Here is a 14,224-nt window from a genome sequence, read left to right as displayed (position 1 = left end):
GTTCGGGGGGAACGTTGGGGGAACGTTCGTGAAGGAACGTTGAGGGAACATTCGGGGGGGAATGTTGGGGGAACGTTCGTGTGGAATCGTTGGGGGAATGTTCGTGAAGGAACGTTGGGGGAACGTTCGGGAAGGAACGTTGGGGGAACGTTCAGGGGGAAACGTTGGGGGAACGTTCGTGGGGGAACGTTCGTGGGGGAACGTTGGGGGAACGTTCGTGAAGGAACGTTGAGGGAACGTTCGGGGGGGAACGTTGCAGGAACGTTTGTGGGGGAATGTTGGCGGAAAGTTCGTGGGGAAACGTTGGGGAAACGTTCGGGGGAATGTTGGGGGAACGTTCGTGTGGAAACGTTGGGGGAGCGTTTGTGAAGGAACGTTGAGGGAACGTTTGTCGGGGAACATTGGGGGAACGTTGGGGGAACATTCGGGGGAATGTTGGGGGAACGTTCGTGTGGAAACGTTGGGGGAGCGTTTGTGAAGGAACGTTGAGGGAACGTTTGTCGGGGAACGTTGGGGGAACGTTTGGGGGGAACGTTGGGGGAACGTTCGGGGGGAACGTTGAGGGAACGTTCGGGAGGAATGTTTGGGGGGAACGTTGAAGGAACGTGAGGGGGGAATGTGAGGGGGGAACGTTGAGGGAACGTTTGGGTAGATTGTTGGGAATGGTTGGGTGAATTGTTGAGGTAATGGTTGGGTGGGTGGATCGTTGAGAAAACGTTTGGGTTTTCAACAATTCACCCCTCAAATGTTCCCTCAACAATTCACCCAAACGTTCCCTCAAAAATTCACCCAAACATTCCCTCAACAATTCACCCAACCATTCCCAACAATCTAGCCAAAAATTCCCTCAACTGTTGAGAAAACGTTTGGGTGGATTTTTGAAAAAACGTTTACATTACACGACAGGAGATACCTTTTGCCAAGTTCACACTACACGACTTTCCAAGTCGTCAGGTCGCTGTACAGTTCACACTACACGACTGAATCTCCTGCACTCGGGAGTCTTTCAGTCGGTGTATATTTCACACTACACGACTGATCGGCGATCGGGGGTTTCACACTACACGATCCATCACCAACTGGAATCACTGGCGAGCTTCTCTGGTCTCCCTTTTTTTCTTTCTTTTTTTTTTTTTTTTTTACAAAAACACACATGAGAAGTGACGAGAAGTTTAATGATACCACGTCCAAAAAAATGAACGTCAACAAGTAGCGAGAGATCAAAGGGTTTGTGCGCTGATGTGCAGCGTAATATCAAGGAGGAAAAATAAATGAATCTGAGTGGATTTGGCAACACGAACAGTATATGGCTTGTTCTGTAGTAAGTTTTGCAATGCAGCGTGGGTATTATGTTTTGTAGAGGACGATCAAATCAGAAATACTGTAAAAAACGTGTGTGTGCCGGTGTACCCTGATATAAACTATATTAATTAAGCCCCTGTCCCCTGTCCTCTCCTGCATTTCCCCTCACGCTGTATCCTGTGTTCTCATTGGCTGTTCGACATGTCACTCATTCCCAGTTGCCTGTCTGAGATCAGATATCTGGCGTGCTAGAAAACTCAATCCAGTCGCCGAGCAAACGCTGAGTTGCTCCCGACCCGGAAAATCAATCGCCGACCAGTCGCCGAGCGAAAATCAGGGCAAAAATCGTGTAGTGTGAACTAGGCATTAGAAACAACTTTCTTTTTCTTAGAATAGCTCTTTTTTTTTTAAGTAAAAATAGTTCTTGTGTGAAGCTTCCCCAGCATGAATTTTAATAAAAGTGCCTGTAAAAAATTTGGAACATGTAGCTTTGTCTCAGAAGTGTCTTTTTGTTATTACCTTATGGGATAAAAAAATATCGAGATATATATCGTATATCGCCGTTCAGCAAAAAAATATCGAGATATTATTTTTGATCCATATCGCCCAGCCCTAGTAGAGAGGAAGCGTAATGCAATTGGGTAATTGGATACGACTAGATTGGGAGGAAAGTAATAACAATAAAAAAATAAGGTTTCCTGCTTTCTCTGGTCAGGATCCAGACTTCCCTGATAACTTACTAAGGAAGCAATCCAAGCAATGGTGACAGTTTTGTACCTGCATGCAAGTGTGTAAAAGTGTGTAAATGCTAACCCATTGGAAGTCTTGCTGGAAGCCTTTGCCACCCAGTGGGTCACTGTTGCTGCGTCCCCTCTGCGATCGGAGTCGGCGCACTTGCAGAGTGTGGAACCACTGCGGCTGAGGAGTTTCCACACCGTCCAACTCTCCCAGCTAAACAAACATACACACAGAGGACAATAGAGTGTAAAGACATGGTAAACATTGTGATCAACAGGTCCAAGTGCTGTTCTGTCATCTCGTCTTTAATAATCTATTATGAAATTGTCTCATGCTGAGGGATTTAATTATCACAGAGAGGGAAATTCAATTTGAGAGGAGGAGAGTTTGTAATAAATCCCATCACCTCCATGCTCTTCCATTGGCAGTGAGGTCCGCAGGATGACATGCAGTAGTTTAACACAAACTACGAGGGCAGTCTCTGCACTTTTTTTTAAACTTTATTTATTAACAATTTTAAAAACAAATGACACTACTTTTCTACATAGTCACCTTCTGATGCATTTTTCCCAATGCCATCAGCAATTGGTTGAACGTGTAGCCACTGATGCACCGCTGCTTTCACATCATCATCACATGAAAATCTTCTTCCCTTTAAAGCTTCTTTGAGCGTCCAATGGTTGGAAATTAGATAGCGCTAAATCCGGACCATAAGCTCTCTCAGTCTCTCAGACACGACCACTTACTCCTCCTCCCACCCTCACAGTTATATAAATATAAAAGTGCGGATTCCTTGTATATATTCCAGGGGCTCTTGTGCACTTTAGCACTAATCGCTGCAGCTGAATTCAGGTCGACGCCTTCAATGACGGGTTGGAGCAATCGTTTCACAATGTGCAGGGCCCCATAATAAAATACACCCCTGTGCATATTTCTCTCTCTAGCTTTCCCCAAGTGAGAGTCACAGTTTAACACATCTCAGCAACCTTGCATTATTAAAATACAAATTTTCATAAAGTCATAGTTAAATTCACACTAACCCAACCTGACCTGACAGGACGCCTTATATTGTGTTTACTCGGAATAAAAAAGATCTATGAGTGCAACTAAATAACACTAAATTTCTAAGTAGTACCTGGGTATCAAGCAAGGACGACACACTCCAGGTCCTTGACGACCTCTCTTGCATTCCCATTTCCTCATTTCTCTCTGTCCATCTTTCTCTAACCACATCTGATTTTTCCTCTCTGTCCTCCACCTCCTTCTGTCCTCCACAATACCAACAGCATTTTCTTGCACATAGGGACCTCCAGACCTGGAGCCTCCATGACAGAGCGTCCATTACTTGCTGTTTCACTCTGTGTACCAGTCTGGTTGCTCATATGACCGGTCTAAAACCTCTGTATGTGTGTGTGTGCTGGTGTGTTTTTGTGCTGAGGCCTGGTCTTATGACCAATTCTCGTTCACAGGACAAAACAAATACAGAAATGTTCTCTTGGCTACGAGGAGCAACATGCCCATTTAACCAATCCGGAGCGAGAGACAGTGAAAGACAAAAAGCACTATTTTTGTCACATAGATGGAGGAATCAGAAAACATGTGATACATGTGAAAACACTTGTGTTTTTCTTATTTACTATATGGCTACGAGGAGCAACATGCCCATTTATGCATATATCCACTTTAAATTTACACTCAGTGTCTTTTAATGTTGTACCTTAATAATAAATATAAACAAAATACATGTTTTATGGGCAAATATACACTACATGGCCATTGACTGCCATCCCAATCCAAAAGCATAAGCATTATTCTAGAGTTAACACACCCCATACAGCCTTGGCGCTACTGGAAAGGGTTTCCACAATTTTTTAAATATTGCCCCTTGTGTAAAGAGGAATCTGTGAGGTCAGGCAATGACCATGTCAAACTGATCAAACAATTTCTTAACTTAATAATTGGGGCACTTCACGCAAAATTATGTTGCTAAAAAAGCACACATCTGCTTATAAAATTTGTAAGTAAGCATTTAGACATTTAAGAGCAATGAAAGGTTAAACAAAATTTGTAATCTGTAGCATTAATTCAGCTTGTCATGTCTAGAGAAAGAAGGTACACAGACTCACAGAATGGAGTAACCAGTAACTAATAAGAATGGAGGTGGGGGCATTATAGTATGAGGTGACTTCTCTGCAAATGACACTGTGACATTACACATTATTAAAGGAATGATAAATGCAGAAAATTTACTTGATTGGGCTGCATGTATTTGTGAAAAACTTAATATAACCAGAAAATGGCGCTCAGGTGGCTCTGCGGTAAAACACAGTAGGGCACCACCGCCTACACAAACAGTGATTGGCTGTTGTTCAAGGAGGGTGCCAGAGAGGATTCCTCATAACTGATGCAATTACGACCTTTGCTGGCTGATTGATGGCACGTGCACAAAGATGAGGGATAATGTGATAATGTGATCAGGGTGTGTCTTTCTGTATACAAAGCTGATCCGCATATAAACTCGCATCATGCAGGTTAAATTATTTTTTTTTTAATCATTTTAAAACACATTTTTGTTTAAGCTTATAAATTAAATTTCTGTTGCTGGTTGGTGATTAGTGGTCCAGCTATAAATTTAGCACCACTTCATAGTAATTTAATAAGATTAATTTGAAATGACAGTGATCATATCTTCCCTCCAAATGGTTGGGCTTTGTTACAGGTGATTTATGACAGTTCCGCCCACTTTTGCTACTTGTTGCTTGGCTGTGTGTGCTGCCGTGATGTGAAGGCTTCTTATGACATTTTTTTTGCTTTTAAGTATTAGGAGGGTGTGACTGTCATGCGTTTTGAACCCTGGCCCATTGCCTCCATATTTTTCTGTGCATACTTTCTAAAACCCAAAAAACCCCCACTTTGGACAGAGGAGGAGAAAGAAAGCACTGAGAGAAGATGTTGATCTACTACCAGCAGTAACTAATCTAAATTTAGGCACAGACAAAAGACCACTATCAGGAGACTTAAGTGATCTTGCAGGACACCAGGGCACCAGTGGTGAAAAATATCAGGTCTTGTATGGTAAGCAACATTGGGATCAGTACAATGTGAAAAGTCGCATAAACTAAGAATAAAGTCAGGGAGGGGTTGATGAATACTGTCTCTTTTGCTTTTTCAGTCATCACCATTCAGAGTCCTACCAGTCAGCAGAGCTGAAAATGAAATGCCAATCAGTGAGTAAAGAGGAAGAGCCTCAGCAGGAAATTTTGTCTATGTATGTGTGTCCTTCCTGTCTTTCTCTTCACCTGTCTCTCAGCATTATTCTCATTCCAGCAGCAGCAGCAGGTTTTACTGCCATATAGAAATGTAAATATATGTAAAAATCCCTCAACTGTTCCTCTAGGGCAGTTGATTCCAAAGGTTGTCAAACATTTTTACTAGCAGAACAACTAAAGACTTGTTACCTTTTACCAAAACAATAGACATTATTATTTAAAAACATAAACCCCCAAAACACATTTGCTTATATTAACACAATATACTTATACATTTTAGTGCAATAGAGTAACATTACAGACCACATTTTAGAGTAACCAGTCCTTTACCAGTAACCTCTTTAGAGTAGCCAGTCCATCAAAGGGCAATGAGCATTCTCTTTCCATACATGTTTGTATCATATTCATAAAACAGATGTTTATAGTAACTAAAAATACATTCTTTTTATTTTAATCGTTAACATTAACTTCACTACATTTCAGATTGGTGTGTTAACTACAATAACAATTTCACAAAATTTTTCTTTTTTGATAGTGTAATATGAACCTAAGTTGTCTCCAATTTCCCCCCCAATTTTCTCCCCAATCTAGTCGTATCCAATTACCCTGATTGCATTACGCTTCCCCTCTACTGATACAACCCTCCACTGCTGATTGAGGAGCTTCGCAAATGACACACGCCCCCTCCGACACGTGTGCAGTACCGACTGCATCTTTTCACCTGCAGTTCATATGTAGATCAGCCTTGTGTAAAAAGAGCCACACCCTGATCAACGCATTATTCCTCGACTCTGTGAAGGCACCATCAATTAACCAGCAGAGGTTGTAATTGCACCAGTTATGAGGAACCCTGGTCCGGGTTTTCCCACCCTGTGAACAACAGCCAGTCGCTCTTCATGTAGGAGCCCAGCCCAGCCGGATGGCAGAGCTGAGATTCGATACGATGTATTTGAAATCCCAGCTTTGGTGTGTTAGCGTATTTTACCACTGCACCACCTGAGTGCCCGTTTTTTATTATTTTGGTTTATCATTATTAAAATCACCATTAATAATTATAAAAATTATTCTATAAATTACACTATTTTACTGAACAGGGGGAATATCACTGAGTCGAACCAGATCAGTTTTGATGACATTTTACTGTTCCAGTGTTGTTTTATGTATTTGGTGTAATTTTCTAGTTATTTATATTAATATTTGACCTGTAGGTAAGTTGTGTGTTACCACCAGGTAAACGAGGAAGACTTTAGAATTCTTTAGGAAGTTTTATTTTGCTGTATTATCTTTTTCTAAATGCAAAATAAAATCAGTGTGAGTAAAAATACTTTTTCACTATTGTAAAATGCACAAATTTTGATTCCTTAGTACATTTGATAATTAAGTAAAAATATTTAGATGTTTTAATACTTTTAGTTAAGTAGTTTCCTATTAGGTTACTTCGTCAGTAAGATTTTACTACCTTTTTTACTGTATTTATGCATTTTTCCCTTTTTCTCCCAATCTAATCGTATCCAATTATCCTGGTTATAGCTCTCCTCCATTGCTGAAGGCTCCTACTCTGACCAAGAAGGCCAGTATCTAACACACATCCCCTCTGACACGGGTGCAGTTGTCAACCACTTCTTTTCACCTATATGAGGCAGGTTTACACGGGGATCAGTATCACGTCTGGAGAGTAATGCACCACTCTCTATTATTATGCAGGTGCCATCATCCAGCCAGCAAAGGCCACATTTTCAGCAGTTATGAGGAAACACCCCAGCCCTTTCACCCGGCAGATGTGAGCGAAATGTTAGCCAGTAGCAGAGCCGAGATACACTGCATGGCCAAAAAAGGTCACACACTTTAATATTTCGTTGGACTGCCTTTAGCTTAGATTACAGCACGCATTGGCTGTGGCATCGTTTCCACAAGCTTCCATTGCTCCAGAGTCCAATCTTTATGCTCCCTAGCAAATTGAAGCCGTTTTTGCCGGTTAGCCTCACTGACAAGTTGTTTTCTTAAGGCTACACAGCTGTTTGGTCCCAATCCCTTGAGTTCCCTTTGCATTGTGCATGTGGAAATGCTCTTACTGTCACTATTAAACATATCCCTGAGTTCTACTGTAGTTTTTCTACCATTTGATTTTACCAAACGTTTAAGTGATCGCCAATCACGATCATTCAAGATTTTTTTCCGACCACATTCCTTCCTCGAAGATGATGTTTCCCCACTGTCTTTCCACTTTTTAATAATGCGATGGACAGTTCTTAACCCGATTTTAGTAGTTTCAGCAATCTCCTTAGATGTTTTCTCTGCTTGATGCATGCCAATAATTTGACCCTTCTGAAACAGATTAACATCTTTTCCACGACCACAGGATGTGTCTTTCGACATGGTTGTTTAACAAATGAGAAGCTATTCACTGCATCAGTTAGGGTTAAATAACTTGTTGCCAGCTGAAACATAGTCACCCATGCAGTAATTATCCAATGGGAGGCTCTTACCTATTTGCTTAGTTAAATCCAGGTGGTGACCTTTTTTTGGCCGGGCAGTGTATGTATTACTATTTTTATACTTAAGTACAAGTATTCAGTACTTAACACAACACATATAAAGTCATTTTAAGAGAGTAGCCACAGGCTGGATGAAATGCGTCTATGGGCTGGACTTTATACATGTCGGCTTTACACAAAATCTTGAAACTGTTTACATTACACAACCTTAATCGCGTGGGATTTTTTTTGCCATAATAGAGGTTAAGTAAGAGCACTGCATGACATCTTTCAGTGATCAGCAATACAAAGCATCTGTTTTCAAATGTAAACATCAGCCCTGAGCCTGTAAACCATATTACTCATTACATTGTAAAAGTGGCAAGTTTCTTACCTCCTGATAGCCCACATGTCTCTGTTTTAGACCTGGTAAAGAGAAAAAGAGAAAAACAGTTTAGGACCTATTTTCATTCATCAGTTGTTTTAATTAACTGCTTAAGCCTGGTCAGAGACATGGTTGGTCCAAAGGCTAACCATCTGTAAAAATCCAGATGTTATGTAAATACTTTTCCTTTTCTTTTTTTGGAGAGTGTCACACAAAATTTCGTTGTACACAAGTATAATGAAAATAAAGGTTCTTCTTCTTCTTCTTCTACCCAAAGACAGTGAGCAAAGGCAAAAGTAGATTTGGCCAACCTACAATTACTGACTGTAGTCCATCTGTTTCTCTACATGCTTTGTTAGCCCCCATGCTGTTCTTCAATGGTCAGGACGCTCCCAGGACCACTACAGAGTAGGTATTATTTGGGTGGTGGATCATTCTCAGCACTGCAGTGACAATGACATGGTGGTGGTGTGTTAGTGTGTGTTGTGCTGGTATAACAGTCCACTGCTGGACTGAGAATAGTCCACCAACCAAAAATATATCCAGCCACCAGCACCCCGTGGGCAGCGTCCTGTGACCACTGATGAAGATCTAGAAGATGACCAACTTAAACAGCAGCAATAAATGAGCAATCGCCTCTGACTTTACAACTACAGGGTGGACCAACTAGGTAGGAGTGTCTAATAGAGTGGACAGTGAGAGGACACAATATTTAAAAACTCCAGCAGCGCTGCTGTGTCTGATCCACTCATACCAGCACAACACACACTAACACACCACCACCATGTCAGTGTCACTGCAGTGCTGAGAATGATCCACCACCTAAATAATACCTGCTCTGTAGTGGTCCTGTGGGGGTCCTGACCACTGAAGAACAGAGTAAAAGCAGGCTAAAAAAGCATGCAGAGAAACAGATGGACTACAGTCAGTAATTGTAGAACTACAAAGTGCTTCTATATGGTAAGTGGAGCTGATAAAATGGACAGTGAGTGTAGAAACAAGAAGGTGGTTTTAATGTTATGATGGTGGTATTTAATTCTTACTGCAGTGATGAAGATGATGGTACAAACCAGCATATCTAATGCCCCAAGCAGTTCAGCATTCAGAAATACGCCTCATAATCTTCATCTTCGCATTTTTCCTTCCCTGTTCTCAGCTATTACCATCTTTCTGTTTATCTAACCCTCAAAAATCACACTTCATTTATTTTTCTTCTTGTATCTCCACCTCCCTCATCTTTATCTTCTCTGTGTAATCATTTTTGATATGGCTTTAACTCTCGCTCACTCTCTTGCACTCCCCATCACCCTTGCTTCCTATTTCTTTCTCTTTTGTCATTTTCTGTCAGCTCCTGTTTTCTGAATAGCCTACAGGATATGCAGTGCTGAACTGCTTTTATTATGTGGGCTGGTGAGAAATGGTAAATGGGCCGCATTACAGTTGCAAATAAAATGTCTGTGAACTGAATAAAATGAGCATGAAAATATGAACAATTCACATGTTAAGTCAAATGTTTACATACACTTGTAAGGAACATGTATGCCATAGCAGTTCTACCAGTTCTAAAATGTTAATGAGTTCTTAGACACATTTCTAAGACAATGCTGGGTCACTTAGTAGTAATAGTTAATATTGTGGTGGTGTAGAAAGTTCTACAATGTTATTTTATTTGGTGCCATGGTCTTCTAATTTTTTAGTGTTTTAGATTGACTACCACTAGTGACTTTTCTATGTCCAATAAAAAGCATCTCTTGTCTCTTGTCAAGCTTTACAAGAAATTCCAAACAATCACCTTTTTCTTATAAATAGTTTGTTTGCATTTTCAGATGCAATGCAAGACCCACCAGGTCAGCTTCTAAAATATTAATAAAATTAATGGGTAGCACTGTCGCATTTGCTTCTGCATGTTTTGTTGTGTAAGTAACACCAAACTTTTTTGTGTGGCATCCTTATTATGATAAAAAGCCTGCTTGAGTGTGGACAAGGTCACCATTATTTCAGCAGCTAATAATTTGGTTAATTTGGAATGTCTTTTGGAACATGATCTTTAGAAATGGTTTTATAGACTTGTTTATCCACACAAGCCTTTACGAGTCTTATAAAAGGTCTTTTCAAAATATTTTTATGTGTTCTTAATGCAGACAGATTATTTATTATATTGCATGTTTTCCACTTTTTCTGTATAATAAAATCTATTATCAGTTTGGTTTTACTAATGAATTTCATTTCATTTGTGATACAGACAGGTTGTCAAACTGCAGCATTCCAAGCTTAAATGGGGATAAGACTCCAGAAGCAAAAACTAGGTTGGATTATTTGCAGAATATATAACTGGGAGAACATTTAATAAAGGAAAATTACATAAAGTGGCAAGAATGTAGGTGAAAAAATAAGAAAATGAAAAAGGAAAGAAATAAAACATGCAAGATGAAAGAAAGTAAGGTGTGAGTGGAAATAATATGAGTGAAAAAAGAAATGGAATTAAATAAAACAGGGGAAGGAAATATGAGAAAAATATAGCAGAAAAGGAAATGATTGGACAAAATGTATAATAACAAAAGGTCAAACAAAAAAAGGTGTATGAAATAGAGGACAGCTGAGGGATTACATTAAAAATGAGAAAAAAAGATGTAAGGAATGAGTTCAAACATGTAAAAAGCTCAAATAAATAATAATATAAAAAAAAAAAAAAAGGTTTGCTGTATTCAGAAACATATAGTTATACTCTCTCAAGACTGTTATTTAAAGCATGAATGAATACTGGAATTATCATTCGTATAAAGATGATCATAAATACATACTTTAAGAAAATAACCTACTGCAGAAACAGGTCCATCTAGCAGGTCCGTCTAAATGTGCACATATATTATAGCAAGTATGAAAATGACCTTCAAATCCGGTTTGAAAAGTTTAGTAAAACTGTTTTTTAACTGTAGTAGTCTGTCTCTATATCTGTTAATGATCTGATATGTGGATTCAATTAAATGCAATTATGTTTTAATATAAACTACAGACAAAAAAAAACAAATGTAAAAGATTTAAGAAACTGCGTGAGGGAAAATTAAAGAGTCAAACAGAAGTGAAGTAAAAAGTAAAGAGTGAAGAGGAAAGGTGAACAAAGAGAAATAAGAAAAAAATGAGTCTGACATCAGTTAGAACAATGATTACATAAAAGCGTACAATTGATGAAAAATGATAAATGTCAGTACAAGCAAGGAAAAGTGAAACTAGTGCTAAATACTATAGTATTTAGCACTAGTTTCACTTTTTCTTGCTTGTACTGACATTTATCATCACTATTATCACTATAGTTAAGAGGAAAAGGAAATATGCATGTCATATATAATAAAAGGCAAGCAGATAGTTGAAAAATGCCAAATAACATTAAGAGAATTCTGGGGAACAGGGTGGAGTAAGATGCAAAAGGGGACATAAAAAATTTACAAAAATAGTAAGGAATAGAAAAAGGAAATGAATATAAATAAAAAAATAACCTATAGGACAGGGCAAGAATGCATTTGGAAAAAAGAATATAAAGAATTTCAGGAACAGTTATATAAGGTAGTAAACGCCCGACTAGCTCAGTCTCAGGATTGTGGGTTTGAGCCCCACATTGGTTAGGACAGTGGTAGCCTAGTGGGTAGAGCTTTGGGCTATCAATTGAAAAGTTGAGAGTTTGAATCTCAGCTCTGCCATGCAACCACTGTTGGGCCCTTGAGCAAGGCCCTCAACCCTTTCAGCTCCAGGGGCGCTGTGCAATGCCTGACCCTGCGCTCTGAATTTGGCTTCCAAACAAGCTGGGATATGCAAAGAAAAAATATTGTTGTACTGTACACCTGTATATGTAGATATGACAAATAAATGCATTCTTATTCTTGTATTATATTCTAGTAAAAGTAAACTGAATAGAATATTCAAAAGAATAGGAAAAGTGAAATCAAAAAGTGTAACAAATCATAAAGGAAATCCAATTCTGGGAAAGGAAAAAAGGTGTTATGCGTACGGTTAGGCATGTTTGTCTTAATTACACAAAAGTTCACAATTCCAGTGCTAACTCAAAAACAGAGTAGAAATATTGCAAACAGTTCACTGTATATATCCTAAAAGCAGCAAATAGAAACCGGGGTTTTTCTGGGGCAAGACATTGTAAAGAGTATCATACAGTCCCATACAGTTTTCAGTCCCACTTGGAACTAATTGGTTGTACTGGTGATTTTGTTTACTGTTAGAACGCCTTTATTTGTCATATATACATATATAGATGTACAATACAACAAAATTCTTTATTCGCATATTCCAGCTTGTTTGGAAGTTGGGGTCAGAGCGCAGGGTCAACCATTGTACTGCGCCCCTGGAGCAGAGAGGGTTAAGGGCCTTGCTCAAGGGCCCAACAGTGGCTGGCAGAGCTGGGATACCAACCTTTAGATTGATAGCCCAAAGCTCTACCCACTAGGCTACCACTGGATCCCCTGTTAAACTCAGCCAGGAGTACTGTAGATTGGGATGTGACAGGACAGAAGAGGACGGAAGAGAAAAGAGAAGAGAAACTGGTAATATCAAAAGACATAAAAAGAAAAGGAAATACTATAAATAAAAACTTAAAACAGGGATGGACAGAAAAATAAAGGATAGGTAAAATGTATAAAAGGGATGAAATAGAAAAGAAATAAGAAGAAGACAGGAAAAAGAAACAAGAAAAACAAGGGTGAAACATTGAAAAAAAACAAGCTAAATGAGGAGAGCTTGGAAACATTTAATGCAGATAATTATAAACAAATAAGCGATAGGAATAGGAAAAAAACCTAATAAAAAGAGGCAATGTAAGTAAATGTGGGGAAAAGAGGAGGAAAGAAATAAAAAAGTGAGTACAAGAGGAAAGAAATCATGAGGAAAAAACAGACGATGTATGAATATGTATAGAAATGTGTAAGCCTTCATATTCATATGACATGCATAAGACTTATGACAAGGTTATTAGACTAAGTCTATTTTTCCCCAATCTTTTTTCCTCCCCTTGTTGATCTTCCCTTTACATGTTTATCAAATGCATATCTTCTAGTCAAGGGTTACAAATCTCTAAGGACAGACTGCAACAGATTTCAGTATCAACAGTGAGTGGCTCATAGCTTTCAGACGGTCCTCTCTACTCACCCAGACGCTGAAAGGCTTCAGCAGCAGCATGCCGGAGGTTCTGCATGCTGTTTGTTCTAGGTGAACCTCGATGGACCCAATGGTGACAACAACCTAAGCCTTACTGTCACTAAGACATTGAAAAGAAACTCTGAAGCAGAGATCAGGTTTCTCATTCTAATCATTCATCTTGTTCTACAGAGCTCAGATCTACAGCAGCATCCACGCTCGAGCTGACAAGTTGTGCTGAACACAAATATACACACAGCCCCCCCACGCACACACACACACTCACACACTCGAGTCCTTTCCTTCTTCCCTCTGCACTGTTGCTGCTATGTGTGTGGTGTCACCAGCCAATCAGAGGAGTCGGAGGGTGGCCACCACCCAATTGGCTGAACCAGGAAAGAGGCAATGGGTTAGTGTTTGATTCTAGTACTTATCAAAAACAGAAAGAACAGGGAGTGCATATCAGATACTGTAAATAGCTATACATAGTAGAATAGTAGCTAATCTGCAATATGCAATCAAAGAACCTAGAGCAAAGTTAGCACTTTTAAACACTGGATCTCTTACAAACAAATGTCATTTAATGAAGGATTTTATTACATCACATAGGCTTGATTAATGCTTTTTTTTTGTGCATTTTTCCCGATTTTCTTCCCAACTAGTCGTATCCAATCACCCGATTGCATTACGCTTCCTCTCTACTGATGCTGATCTCCGCTGCTGATCGAGGTGAGCGAGACACCTTAATCAGCCCCCTCCGACACATGTGCAGTAGCCGCCTGCATCTTTTCACCTGCACAAGGCGAGTTCATATGTGGATCAGCTTTGTGTATGGAGAGCCACACCCTGATCAATGCACTATCCCTCGACCTTGCCAGCAGAGGTCGTAATTGCATCAGTTATGAGGTCCCTATTTG

The 14,224-nt window shown here is 39.6% G+C and overlaps 1 protein-coding gene across 2 annotated transcripts in view; it reads right to left on the bottom strand.

Annotated features, from left to right (window-relative positions):
• cdk15 (cyclin-dependent kinase 15) overlaps nucleotides 1–13,343 on the bottom strand; it is a 29,135-nt gene extending 15,792 nt beyond the window's left edge. Inside the window, exons 1-3 of one of the 2 annotated variants that reach the window (XM_062996884.1) lie at nucleotides 13,320–13,343; nucleotides 8,178–8,209; nucleotides 2,116–2,253 (exon numbers count right to left, since the gene is read on the bottom strand). In XM_062996884.1, coding sequence (XP_062852954.1) covers nucleotides 2,116–2,253; nucleotides 8,178–8,194 — 155 coding nt within the window. In that variant the 5' untranslated portion in view covers nucleotides 8,195–8,209; nucleotides 13,320–13,343. Of the gene's footprint in view, nucleotides 1–2,115; nucleotides 2,254–3,175; nucleotides 3,383–8,177; nucleotides 8,210–13,319 lie in introns of those variants that run through there. The other variant, XM_062996883.1, reaches the window with a different exon arrangement.
• Nucleotides 13,344–14,224: the final 881 nt, after the last annotated feature.

Source organism: Trichomycterus rosablanca, chromosome 6 (assembly GCF_030014385.1).
Source record: "Trichomycterus rosablanca isolate fTriRos1 chromosome 6, fTriRos1.hap1, whole genome shotgun sequence".
Taxonomy (NCBI): Eukaryota; Metazoa; Chordata; class Actinopteri; order Siluriformes; family Trichomycteridae; genus Trichomycterus; species Trichomycterus rosablanca.
Note: the sequence above shows the minus strand (reverse complement) of the source record. Positions and strands in the feature narration are given on the sequence as shown.